We start from the raw sequence: 13,467 nt of genomic DNA on the forward strand, positions 1-13,467 counted from the left end.
TGCGTGCGTGCGTGCGTGCGTGCGTGCGTGTGCATGCCTACGCGTGCTTGTGTGCGCGTGCCTGCGTGCGTGTGCCTGCCTGCGTGCCTGTGTGCATGCCTACGCGTGCTTGCGTGCGCGTGCCTGCGTGCGTGTGCCTGCCTGCGTGCCTGTGTGCATGCCTACGCGTGCTTGCGTGCGCGTGCCTGCGTGCGTGCTTGCGTTGCGTGCGTTCCTGCGTGCGTGCGCGCGTGCGTGCCTGCGTGCGTGCGTTCCTGCGTGCGTGCGTGCCTGCGTGCGTGCCTGCGTGCGTGCGCGCCTGCGCGCGTGCGTGCGTCCGTGCTTGCGTGAGTGCTTGCGTGCATGCCTGCATGCCTGTGTGTGCGCAGAGGTTGCCCTCACCTGGCGTTGGCGCGGTGCGCTTGTGAGAACTGAGCGATGCGGATCGCAAACGGCATCCTGCAGGTGGCGAGCACGTTGACGACGCGAAAGTTAGCGAGCCGCACCTTGTAGCCGAGTCGCTGCAGCTTGCGCGAGAACCGCCGCGCTGCTATCCTCGAGTCCGGCTCGCTGAAATCGGAAAAATTCAGTTTTTTTTAAAAGTGCTTATACTTTTGTACCCTATAACAAGTATGCTTCAATACCTTCGTCACTCATCCTACTGAATAATGATTCAATAAAAAAACCATTCTCATTTCTTCAATAGCATAGGTTATGAGCATTATGTTCATGATGAAATATGGCCGCTCGCAGTCAGTTGACGGGGGGCTGTGCGTCGTGAAGAACGGAAGCCATTAGCGGTGTCCAACACAGCAGGAACTTTGTTAGTGCGCTCTAGGTTGATGGGTGGTACTCACACTGGTCGTTTTTCCCAATGTTGCCATTAGTAAGGTTGTAATAAACTCTTCCTGATATCAACATGGGTTTCATCAAAACATGCTATAATAGGTCTGGTGTGGACGGCGGCATTTCGGTATGAAAATGGCATTCCCCCAAAATAAAAACAGCCATAAATGTTCCTGTATGTAATAAGTAATAACTACCATTTCTTAATTGCCACATAAAAATGTCACGAAACGTCACGTTTAGTACAAACAAATCTTGTAAATTGATGAGTATACTTGCTTACTATATCCCGTTTGTCTCGCAATGGGTGGTCCAAAAGATAATAGAAGTTAATAGAGTGTTCTTCTATTATCTTTTGGACCACCCATTGCGAGACAAACGGGATATAGTAAGCAAGTTTCATTTCCGCAATGGATAATATTTTTAAACTTGATGAGTATAGTTCACGAATGTGAACAAACTGTCATGTTTGTGCTTTCAAAATTTACTCAAGCATGTGCAGACAGCACAGCAACAGCATCATCAGGGTTCATATTAGTGCTTGCTAATCTGTGAAAATACTTTGTGCAACAATGAAATAAAACTTTTTTAAACCTTATATCTTAACTTATCTTACTATAAATTAGGGAATTTCTGTCTGTGTTTGTGTGCGTCTATACGTTTCCGCACCGCTCAACGGGTCCTCTCCAAACTTGGTCGGAACATTCTACAGATCATGACACGTTGCATGGGCTTTTTTTTCCCACAGTTTTATTTTTTTCATATTCCACGTTAAAAAACATTAAAAAAGTGGGAAATTTTTACACCGAGCGCGGGACAACGTCACAACACGAAAACACAATGGCAATGTAAAAAACAATGTATAACCAAAGGCGCTCCATCTAATATTTTCTAAGTCGCTCCATCTAATCTAACCAGAGAAATGTTATACATTGTTTTTACATTGTTTCTTAAATGGAGCGCATTTCGTTATAACGTAAGTCCAAGTTTCCACACGGCAAAAAATTGATTAAAACAAGTACCCACCTAATGCCACCAAAAAGAAAGGCATCACTCACACGTCGAAATGTTAAGCATCGACAAGATACCGCCCGAAAGAAAGTTGCCCGCTGTCAAGAAACTCCTGATGTCGCAGGTAAGATTTTCAACCGTAAACGTACAACGTTCAGACTGACCTCTAATAATACTCTTACAAGCTATCTTATTTTTTTAGTTAGTGTGTGTATGCGCACGCGTGTGTGTGTGTGTGTGTGTGTGTGTGTGTGTGTGTGTGGTGTGCGGTGTGTGTGTGGTGTGTGTGTGTGTGTGTTGTGTGTGTGTGTGTGTGTGTGTGTGTGTGTTTGGATGTAGACGCCAAAGACACAACTAAACGTTCCATCTGCGTGTTAAGTTCATCTAAATAAAACATCGGTATGCACAAAATTCGTCCATGGAATACTACTTTGATTACAACTTACAACTATTGATGGCTATAATCAGGAGTGTATAATATAGATATAGATCTATATTATACACTCCTGATATAATCATGCAGCTATAACTTTGACGGTGAGTCACAATAGAGCAGGACGTGGAGAATGGGTGAACAAGGCATTAGTGTTAAGCTGTGGACACACTTGGCGATTTTTCAGGCGATTGAGTCGGGCGACTCTATAGCCTGAAAAATCGCCTAGTGTGCCCAGTGAGTCGCCAGCAATTTTCGAGTCGGGCGACTCAAACATGTTCGATAAAATCGGGCAATTATTTGAGTCGCGCGACTACAATCGCCTAGTGTGTCTGGGTAGGCGAATGAGTCGCCCGATTATACAATTGATCAGCCAATAAAACGGTGCCATTTTCAATCATGTGACTATCAATCTAGGTGGCGCGAGTGTTTTAGTGTTGCAGCGGGAGAAAAATTGCTGATAAATCGCGCTAAAAATCTCCTAGTGTGTCCACTCAGTCGCCCGACTCAATCGCCTGAAAAATCGCCTAGTGTGTCCACAGCTATAAGCGTTCGCACCTGGTTGCTCCCGTTACAGTCAGCTTTCCCGACGACCACATGCTCGCCGTCGTGTAAGGTCTCCGAATCTTCATCGTCACCATCTACACAAAACCGCAAATCGCTGCAATGATGCTGGTTACAAGAGATCATGCGCAGACGCTAGCTTACTAGATTAGATTAGCTTAGATTACTAGCTCAGAATGAACAGAGTTAAAACGTTGGAAGCAAAATTTAGTCAGCACCGAATCATCAACAATGGTTATAACTGTTTAATCTGCGGAGCATTATTCGTGCGAAATCGCAAGCATCTTGATGTTGATAGATCGCGTATGTGTTCAAATTCACTTACCGCATTCTCTCGTCTGTATTCAACGTTAGTGCCTTCCATCGCTATGTGGCGGAGGTTAAGATGGCATCGAACACTGAAGCTGCCGACGACATTGTTGATTTCGATGCTGATCTCAGTCTCAATGCGATTAGTCTGCTCCTGGTTTGCCACCTGCTCGGCCTCTGTAAAACTATTTCCCCATAGAGCAGAATACATTATTAGTAGTCTGACAGCTAAGAGTCATCAGAAATTTTCCAAGCACTGTTATCAACAAATTTATTTGGCATGGTGCCATGACTGATGCCTTGAAGTCTTCTGTAACCACAACACGAGATAAAATAAATTGAAAATTAGCAATAAGCCATATCAGAAAGTCCCCGCCGCCATATTGAGATCAGATAAGAGGGGGTATAAGTTGCCTATATATAACATGGTTAGGATAGGACTAGTCTATGTTTTTGATCTATAATTTTCTTCACTAACATCGTACTTCAATTCACAGGTGCGTTTCTGATTACAGAAACATTTACAAATATGATTGTGGTCATTTGGGATATTTTGAAATGTTTGTGTTAATGCAAAAACTAAAAACGCACGAGTGTTTACATTAATCATGTACTTTCCTAAGTGCGCCTCAGCCATTTTATACCCCTTTTTCTATGACCTAAGAAGCACAGCTGGACTTTCCGATATCACTTATAACACAGCATTGAAAATGAAAGAAGTTAACGTCGTTCACACAGAATGGATATAGCTAGCCTATGTGTGAAAACAAGATCTGCTGACAGGCTTCTAGCCTGTATTTTACAGCTGAATATGATATGATGATTATATCAGGGGTTAATATATGACAAAGGAGTTTGACACGTATTCGGTACTGATTTCACTACATTTTGTCGTACGAGTTCGATATGAATAAAAACACAAATGTATACAAACATGAGCTTCTTTTTTTCACTGGTCCTTATTCTATCTTCCGGTAGTATTACAAACGGCGTAGCTTCTTTCGTTTTGACATAAATCGTACTTTTGCACGACATGGTTTTCTCGTTATCTACCGTTGTATGGCGTTGCCTAACCGCAAATTATGCTACGTTTGTATACATTTTTATTTTTATTCACATCGAACTCGTACAACAAAATGTAGTAAAATCAGTACCGAATACGTGTCAAACTTGTCATTATTAACCCCTGATTATATGATATTTTGTTATACGGATGTATCGATCGGTGACATACACTTCCTCTTCGGCTGCATATAACTGCTCTCCTTGACCTAGCACTAGCAGGTCTGTAGGGTAATCGAGGTGCACTGTCTCTCCGCCTGCAGTCTCCTGCTGAATCTCGGCAAATATCTCCTCCGACGTGAAACTTTCACTTTTTAGGCCGGCAAGCGCGTTTTCAATGCTATCCATTTCAACTTCATAATACAGAAATAAATAAGAATACCATGCATTTTCGAACACGCATCTCTTGGGGAAAAAATCACGCAACTTTCCGATCTCTAACGTGTACGGTACACAATGAGTATAAGAACAAGCACGTACAAGCACAAATGCAATATATAACAGTAGGTTAATGCAGTATTCTAAACCCCATAACTTCCCTAATCATCAATGCTCTGCCCAATTTTGGGGCAGTTTAAGCTTGTCAGAGGTCGGAAAGTTGCGCAGTTAACGGGTGTCGATGTCACACTGTCACACTCACAATCCCATTGCATGTGTAGCCAATCAATTATCATTAATGATGATTGCGTAAAAGTAGAATAATTGTACTAATCATACTATAACAGTTGTGCTACAGTTACAGTATATTCAATCACTGCGAAATGTCAATACAATGAGAGAATACCTACCCTGGCCTAGGCACTAGACTAGGCCTTAGGGAATTATTTCTTCCCCCACACAAAATATTCATTACCTGTTTTAACCTGTCGGAAATGCACTAGTTCAGCGCATCTCCGTTGACTTGGCAACTATTTAAGGAAAATGTTTCACCGCAAAACTATGCATGATTCATGTAACCATGTTTTGGAGTAAATAGGTCCATGATATGATTTCCATTGACTGCGTTAGAACTTTTCGTGTGTGTGCTTCTCCCTGGGCTGAAGTAGTTTGTAAACCATGTTGTGATTGGGTAAGCATTCAGGGCCGCATACGTAGATACTTTTATTCATTATCACAAACAAAGCATTGCCGTTAACAAAACAGCAAATCCTTGCCGATCAATCAAATTCATTGATAGTATAATCAATCTACAGAGTAAGATGACTCGTAGCGTGATCGTCGAAGTTATATGAGTGGGTTTTAGTTGTTTTGTGACGTTTTGAGTTTTGTGTGGCGCGGTGGTGCCGCCGGCAGTGACGTCATTATTTACCATCAAAAATGCAGAGTGCTCTTGATTTCGAAGCTACGAGGCATTTATTCACGGTATAATCATTATTACATGCAACTTCGTAAACTTTCCATTATTCTTTAATTGGATTTAGTAATTTACGAGCCATTTCATCTTGTGTGGACCACCTGCCATAGACATAGCATTGACAAGTTGGCAGGGCCGTAGCTACCATAGGCATAGGCAAATGCCTCCTGTACCGACATGCGTCTAAACAGAGGAATTGCTCCGACCTGTGATTGGAGGATAAAAATAGACCCCGCCCACTTTTCCATTTTTGGAGGATAAAAATAGAATTCGTGACGTTTCGTTTCACCGGTCATAGCCGCGCGTGCATATTTGCTAATTAATTAGACTAATCGCGCTTCAATAGACTCAAAATTCACAGAGATTAAGGCTAAGACATGTGTCTATAATACTAATAGCTAGAATTTATAGAAATGTAACTCAAATCGTTCGCTCCATATGATAGTTAGTACACGTTCCTACCGGTCATAGCATAGCGTATGCGGCGGGAGTGGGCGGTGTCTATTTTTATCCTCCAATCACAGGTCGGAGCAATTCCTCTGTTTAGACGCATGTCTGTACCGGCGTATTTGGATGCACCGTAGGCATGCTCTTTTGTTTTGCTCTTGTTTTCTTTTTGTTTGAATCTTGTTTTGCACGGCCGTAGGAAATAGTAGACATGCTCTTTTGTTTTCTTTTGTTTTGCCTTTTAACCTCACACACATAACACAGTCTTACTAATTTACTACATATTGCAAATTGTTTCAATGAAATGTTTCCATCAGTGACAGGGAAGTCCGCCATGTTTGTTTATTGCGACCCTGTCGAAGGGCAAGATGCGCAGATGACTAATGCGCATATTGCGCATGCGCTGTGTGCGCCCTTGCAAATCAAGAGGCGCCTGCGCGCATGTGCACTTAGGAGCGTCCAGTTTCGGGCGAGTGTCCAAATACGCCGGTACACTCCTACAACATTTCTTCTGGGGCCCTTAAGTGGGCCCCATACCCACTGGCAGCAAGAACAAGTCCGCTGCAGCTACAGCACGCACGACGCCATTGACTATATATATACTACGTATAGTAGTACTATATATAGTATATATATACGTATAGTATATACATTCGTAGTATAGTATACGTATAGTATATACATACGTATATATAGTATATATATATGTATAGTAGTATATATATACTACGTACGTCGTACGTAGTATATATATAGTCAATGGCGTCGTGTGTGCTGTAGCTGCAGCGGACTTGTTCTTGCTGCCAGTGCCCATACACCACGCCCTATTGGCTCGCTTCGCTCTTTGTTCTTTAACTCACAACATTTGCCTCCTACAAAATTGACCTCTGGCTATGGCCCTGCAAGTTGGAGTGACAGTTGCTGTCACTGACACGTCACACTGTCACTGACACGTCACACTGTCACTGACGCTCATACTCATGGTCATAGGGTCTATGTCCCCCAGGGTACTGCCGGAACGTACCCTGGGTACGGTACAGTATACTGGAACGTACCCTGGTAACTATTTGATATGGTTAGGGTTAGGGAGTAGGCGTAGGCAACTCCCTAGACTCGTTAGTGGTGTAGGCGGGGTATGGTCCGGCATATTAGATAGTACCAGGGTACGTTCCGGCAGTACTCTGGGGGACATCTAGACCCTCCTAGCCTCACTGACACTCATACCCCGTACAGACTATGAATTTGATATGGTACTAACTTGAGGTTGAGGTTATCAAATAATACGAATTGTAAATAAAAGCAAATAGCATTTGTTATCAGTTTTAATGTTTATGTACTCTATAATATCGCCTAAACTTATCACACGTGCAACCATGCACAAACTATAAAAAAGATCAAGCAGGTGAGATAAGCGAGAGTGTCAACCTTGAAAACTGCTCACATCCTTACAAACTGTTGCATCACAGATTGTCAGATACACAACCATGCACCCACAACTTAGTTGGAACTTTAATGGTTGGAAATCTCGCAAAATCCTACAAAGATTAGCTATTTGTGGCAATGTAAATAGGAGCAAATAGTCTTTGATATCCGATAATTATTACCAGCACTATTTGTACCAAACTTTCTAACCAGGTATCGGGATAACGGTGGACCATCTACACTTGATCTGATACCTATTTCAATCTATTGGCTATTATAAACTCAGAAAAATATTGCACTCGCACTTTTGCATAACATTTCTATATAGGAAGCAGCAAGAGAATGTCACACTCATGATAGCCAGTCGCTCGAAGTGTTGGAGAAACAATTCAAAGAAATAAATGGCAGTGACGTTGAGAAGAAAGTTGCGATGGACCAGGCCATCAAGGACTACCTATATGAACTCCTGGTTGGAAACAGTACTGCTAACGATTATGTATCCGTAGTCAAGCTAGCAATGCAAGCTCTGATAAAAGGTGACTATATCCATGCACAGTGTAATTTAGTAGTGTATAATTAATTATATCATTAACTCATGTGACCTCTATATCACATTGTAAATGGGCACAATATATAAAATAAGTTTTCTTCATATAACTATACATATATATCTACTATTTGAGAGAGTAAAAGGAGTTTTTATCCTGTGTAAAAGAAATTCTATGTACTAAAAGTTTGTCACATATATTACTAAAATCGTGTTTGCGCCTTTTGCAGACCTTTGCGCTCCACTCACAGTTGTCCAAATGCTCGTGGATATATTTGAGACGCAGACACTTGACGTTTGCAAGGATGTCTTCAACTATATCTTGGAGGATGTTACAGCTTGGACATCGGTGGGTTTCACCAGAATGTTATGTTGACGCAATGTCTGATGGCTTGTAACCTATAATTAACCGACTAATTTTTACAGTTTAGGCATCAGGGTAAGTATGCACCAACAGGTTCTGCTACCGTGCTTAATATGCATTGTTCTTGCAGGGTGTGAAATTAACAGGAGTCCGGAGTCAAATACTCCCTGATCTACTGTCGGACTCCCTGATTTGACATACGCAGGAGTCCGTGTGACTCCCTGAAAATTCTGCCATATTAACTAGTTTGTTCCGAAGCACGGCCTCGTGGAATTACCGTATTTTTTCAAAAAATGTCCAAAGAAAATTTGGCAGATGTGCAACCCGCATGAAACTTAAAAATAAGCACATGCGTTATTGTTAATATCTTTAATTTTGAACCTCAGACTGCGGACTCCCTCATTTTGCTGCGGACTCCCTCTTTTTGAGGGTAGGGAGTCCGTTGGACTCCCTTGTTCAAAAGTTAATTTCTACCCCTGTTCTTGTGACTTGCTTGTGGTATTTATTCATTTCTCGAAGAGTCGTCTGCATGATTATTGACTCCACAAGTAAATGGTTGCTTTGTTTCTGTAACTGAACTGAGCTTCCAGAATCATGCACTGATTGCATTTTCTCTGCTATTATGCATTGTAGGAACCTATCTATGGAGTTGGAAAGAACCTGTTGTTAAGGATGTGTAATGGTAAGACGATGCAGAACAACTGCTATACATGATATATACTAGTTGCAATTGAAATCACATTTAAATCATTCCACGTATTGCTTTTAAGTTGCGAGTCATTGTTTTCCATTTGAGAGGCACTAATGCAAAAGTTGTGCATGCATAATTGCTTATATATTGTGATTATTTTGGTAAGCATATTATGATTATGAGTAGGTATTTAAAGGGAAGTAAATAAATTAATTGTGGCCGTCATTAAAGTTTATTATTTCCTGCAGATATACTGAAGCGGCTCTCTAAGTCACAACACACCGTCTTCTGTGGACAGATTCAGATGTTTTTAGTGAGACTCTTTCCTCCTCCAGAGAAATCAGGTAGGGCTGGGTCGCGTATTTCCTTCACTCACAGTAGAAATGTACAGAGTAACTATTTATGAGAAGTTTCATGTATTGTTGATCATAGTGCTACGACTTACGGCTAGGGCTTAGGGCCATAGCTATTTAAAAATTTTGCTTTCTAATGCAGCGTTCTGTTGCTGAACAGGTGTAAATCTTCAAGGTCAGTTTAATGTCGAGAACATGACAGAGTATAGCTCGACAATGGACGATGACCTCATTCCTGAGGTCAAAGAGGAGAAGCCGATCGCTGTTGAGATGGAAGAAGGCGAAATGTCTGAGTCGTCTAAGTAAGTAGTCATTATAACATGAATCGCACTTGGGACTAGAGACTCTATATAGATTATGAGAAGTAAAAGTTCATACGAAAAAACTACCATGCAAAATGGCACCCAAGTTATTTTCCTCACTTGGTTGTAATAACGTTATTAACTGCGTGCAATAATAAACAGCTGGCCCTGCTGTCAATCTTTTTTTGCAGAGTCACGATCGACTACAACTTGTACAGAAAGTTCTGGACTCTACAAGACGTCTTTAGGACTCCGATGCAAGTCTACAGCCGAGTCGCATGGAAACAGTTCCAGCATGTAAGTGCCTGAGTTACTCTACATTAAAGTAATCGCAACGTTCAACGATATAGCCTTGTTAGCGTGAGGTTAAAAGCAGCGTAAGCGAATACGTTCATCGTGCAGGTTTGCATAGGGTAGATGCATCAGCTGGTGTTTAAAGAATATACATATAGGCTTAATATCTTGGATAGAGGGCCAATAAGGTAAACATTGCTTTGTACAGAACACGGAGGAGGTGCTACGCTGTTTCGCGAGCTACAAGTTGGACGATGTGAAGAACAGTTCTCATGTGTCCACATCCCGACCCTTGGAACAAGACGTCTATTTCGCCAAGTACCTCACAAACCAGAAGGTAAACTCAGGTGCTCACATGTGAAAACAGATGTGCTTTCTACCTTCTGCAGCTGGGTGCTGAAAATACAAAAGATCGTGCACGTGCTGCTCTCTACTGACAATTAATAGTAAAATTAGTATAACAACCCATCTGACTATGTGAACGAATGTAGAACTAGTGAACAGTAATGCGTAATGCTTTACTCTTCTGAGGAAACGAGTGGCTACACAAATACTAGATGAAAGATGCAATACAGATGAGAAAATAGTCATGGTGTAAGTCTGAGTTGCTGAGCCATGTTACAATCTCGTTGCAGCTTTTGGATCTGGAGCTAAGCGACTCCAACTTTCGTCGCTCAGTGCTAGTGCAGTTCCTGATACTCTACCAATTTCTCAATGCCCCCGTAAAATTTAAGACGTAAGTATGTAGAACTAGCCGATGTAGGCTGTGCTTGTATGAGAAATGCTGGGCTGGGTAATTGTAAATTACGAATCTTTTTGAGCATGGCCTGAATTCTGTGGGGCTGGTTAGTGTCTGAGACGTCGCTGGGGAGGATCGCAGGTCTACCTCTTATATTCTAACGCTGAATTTTGTGTGTGAATTCGTAGCGTTCAGCAGGAACTAAACGACGATCAAAGCAAGTGGGTATCCGACTGTGTTGACCGTGTCTATGAGGTAATTAAGCAGGCAACTCTCTGCTGTAGCAGTGACTTGATTGTCATATAAATTTCACGTCATCGTTACCACAACACTGGCTTTTAATTTATTGAACTATATATGCTTAAAGTTTAAATGACTAAAGACATCTGTTTTTTTTTACGTTTGAGAGTGGCAGTGGTCTGATTTCCATTTTAGGTGATTCCCAGTTAGTTTCCTGAGAGTAAAATCATCTTTATTGCATTTGCAATATAAACGAGTTCCCTCACTTTCAATGCATCTGTTCAGTGAACTTACCTTTAGAAGAGTGAGCCTTTGCATGCCATTTTACAGTTGATCAAGGAAACTCCACCGGGAGGAGCAAGATTCGCAGAAATCGTGAAAGTAAGCTTATATCGTTGAAAATATTCTTTTTCTTTTCGTCTTCAATGTATGATACGACGTATGTTTTATTTTAGATATATGATGACAGTATCTGATTTGTGTAACGAGCTAACATGAAGAATGTGAGCGACGACAATTAAGTCTCGCTCGAAAATAGAATCGGTGTCAAGAACTGCACGTCTGTGTCTCGGCAGCATACACTAGAGCGAGAGGTCAACTGGAACCACTGGAAGAACGAGGGATGTCCAAGCTTTGTGCAGCCACTGTTAAAGGAATCGGAGAAGCCAGTATTCAAGGCGAGGTGAGTACAACAGCAATGCGGGGCATTGAGTGGCACGTCCATCTCTCGCTCTGTCTCTCTCTTTGCCGTTGCATATCTACGATGTTCTTCTGCTCAAATACCAACGTTATGCAGAAAAAGAAACTGAAGGTGTTTCAGGATTAAGGAAAAGCTTAGCAGGACTAATTAATCATTAATCATCAGCTTTAACAATTCAGATTAATCATCATCGTTTATTAAGTCTGTGACTAATCGGATAAACGTGTAATTGCTCGTATTCAGGGCTCGAAAGCGTAGCATCGCAGATGACTACAGACTGAAAGACACTAAGCGGATTAACATGGGCAACCCGGAACTATCCAGACTGTGGAATCTCACCCCAGACAACCTAGCAGCCTGCCGTGCCAGCGACAGGTACGCCTAACATTCAATATCTTATCAAATTAATTCTCGTTGGCTATTATCTAGGTACTGGGGATAAAAAGATTTGTATTGCCGAGTGTTATGCTGCATTGACACTATATATCTCTACTGATGTACGAATCGCTTGTTAAATTTGTAAACATGTTTGTTGTAGTCATGTATATGTTGTATGTGCCTGTATATATATATATATTATATATTTATTTATTTATTTATTTATTATATATATATTACATATTTATATTAGTTTCTATTGTGAATGCAGAGTGTTCCTTCCGTCCCTGGAGGAGTTCTTCGAGGATGCGATATACCAGGTGGAGCATCCCGCAGAAGTTCCCAAGAGTGAAAAGTACGCTCTCAGCCTCTCGCCTTCCAACATCACAACTACGTGTTAAACTAACAAGTGAGCTAAGGTGTCCCGGGGCCACATCGCCAACAGAAAGCATTTTCACGCAAATTCGACGCTATTGTGGGATAGCGACTGTTAGTAGTTCACGCAGGTATACATTGAATCGTGCAACAGATGAGGGTCGAATTTGTCTCTGGCCTCGGTCATCGGGGTACCCTGTGTGAAAGACACCCTCTCCAGCCATCGCGTCATAACGAACATTGCTATGCACTTCTATTTACTGAAGTTAACACAAGAACAAGAACAAGAACTGTTTACAGAGGTTTTCCCTGTTTCTTGTTTCAGTACTTCTGTACGGTTACTATGTTGAACGTAGCTTCTGTTGCTATGCAGGTTGGTGAACGACGGTAACTACGGCTGGCGAGCCCTGCGTCTGCTAGCGCGCTCCAGCCCACACTTCTTCACCTACAGCAACCAGCCGCCGAAGAGCCTGCCGCTCTACCTCGAGGGCATGGTGAAGAAGCTTGCCAAGGACATTCCGGTATAGAGCCGCACTCAGATATCACACTCATCATATATCTATGCATATACTATATATATATATATATATATATAGTATATGTATACTATATACTATTAATAGTATTATACATATATATAGTATACATATACTTTATCGTTCTGTACTATATATCTACGCATATACTAGAAATATTGTATTCACTGAATTGTTCTGGTAACTTGCACGTTGCACAGTCCTCATTAGAATACCCAGCAGAATGCCTATCGCATTATTTGGCCTCTTGGCTATTCTCGCTTCGTTTTGGTTGCACTAAAGGCAAACCGTTGGCAGTTGGTACACGCATTTGCGAAAGGTATTTCTCTCCTATATGTAAACAGTCGCACCACGACATGAAGCCAGGAGCAGATGGGGATGTGGATGAGGAGGCACTCCCAGCTAGAGGAGGAAGAGACAGAGGAGTTCCGGGATGAGGCCTCCTCTGAACAGAGCAAGAAGGGTAAGGGGAACTATTACATGACCTGAGAATTATGTTAATGATATTGGCATAAGTATGT

The 13,467-nt window shown here is 41.9% G+C and overlaps 2 protein-coding genes across 3 annotated transcripts in view; one reads left to right on the top strand and one right to left on the bottom strand.

Moving 5' to 3' along the window:
* The window catches only part of LOC106821529 (TATA box-binding protein-like protein 1), a 9,974-nt gene extending 4,720 nt beyond the window's left edge, over positions 1 to 5,254 (bottom strand). The window contains exons 1-5 of one of the 2 annotated variants that reach the window (XM_014826378.1): positions 5,058 to 5,254; positions 4,377 to 4,557; positions 3,159 to 3,327; positions 2,828 to 2,910; positions 382 to 549 (exon numbers count right to left, since the gene is read on the bottom strand). In XM_014826378.1, the coding sequence (XP_014681864.1) occupies positions 382 to 549; positions 2,828 to 2,910; positions 3,159 to 3,327; positions 4,377 to 4,552 (596 nt within the window). In that variant the 5' untranslated portion in view covers positions 4,553 to 4,557; positions 5,058 to 5,254. The remainder of the gene's footprint in view (positions 1 to 381; positions 550 to 2,827; positions 2,911 to 3,158; positions 3,328 to 4,376; positions 4,558 to 5,057) is intronic. The other variant, XM_014826380.1, reaches the window with a different exon arrangement.
* Positions 5,255 to 5,492: 238 nt separating this feature from the next.
* Positions 5,493 to 13,383, top strand: LOC106821514 (THO complex subunit 1-like). Its single transcript, XM_014826362.1, has 16 exons — positions 5,493 to 5,566; positions 7,756 to 7,963; positions 8,205 to 8,323; positions 8,972 to 9,020; positions 9,278 to 9,373; positions 9,543 to 9,684; positions 9,876 to 9,981; positions 10,187 to 10,315; positions 10,614 to 10,714; positions 10,906 to 10,972; positions 11,288 to 11,338; positions 11,533 to 11,639; positions 11,901 to 12,032; positions 12,307 to 12,390; positions 12,784 to 12,931; positions 13,291 to 13,383. The coding sequence occupies exons 1-16, from the start codon at positions 5,522 to 5,524 to the stop codon at positions 13,381 to 13,383; spliced, it is 1,677 nt and encodes a 558-aa protein (XP_014681848.1). The 5' UTR covers positions 5,493 to 5,521.
* Positions 13,384 to 13,467: the final 84 nt, after the last annotated feature.

This window comes from Priapulus caudatus, unplaced genomic scaffold (assembly GCF_000485595.1).
Source record: "Priapulus caudatus unplaced genomic scaffold, Priapulus_caudatus-5.0.1 Scaffold76, whole genome shotgun sequence".
Classification (NCBI taxonomy): Eukaryota; Metazoa; Priapulida; class Priapulimorpha; order Priapulimorphida; family Priapulidae; genus Priapulus; species Priapulus caudatus.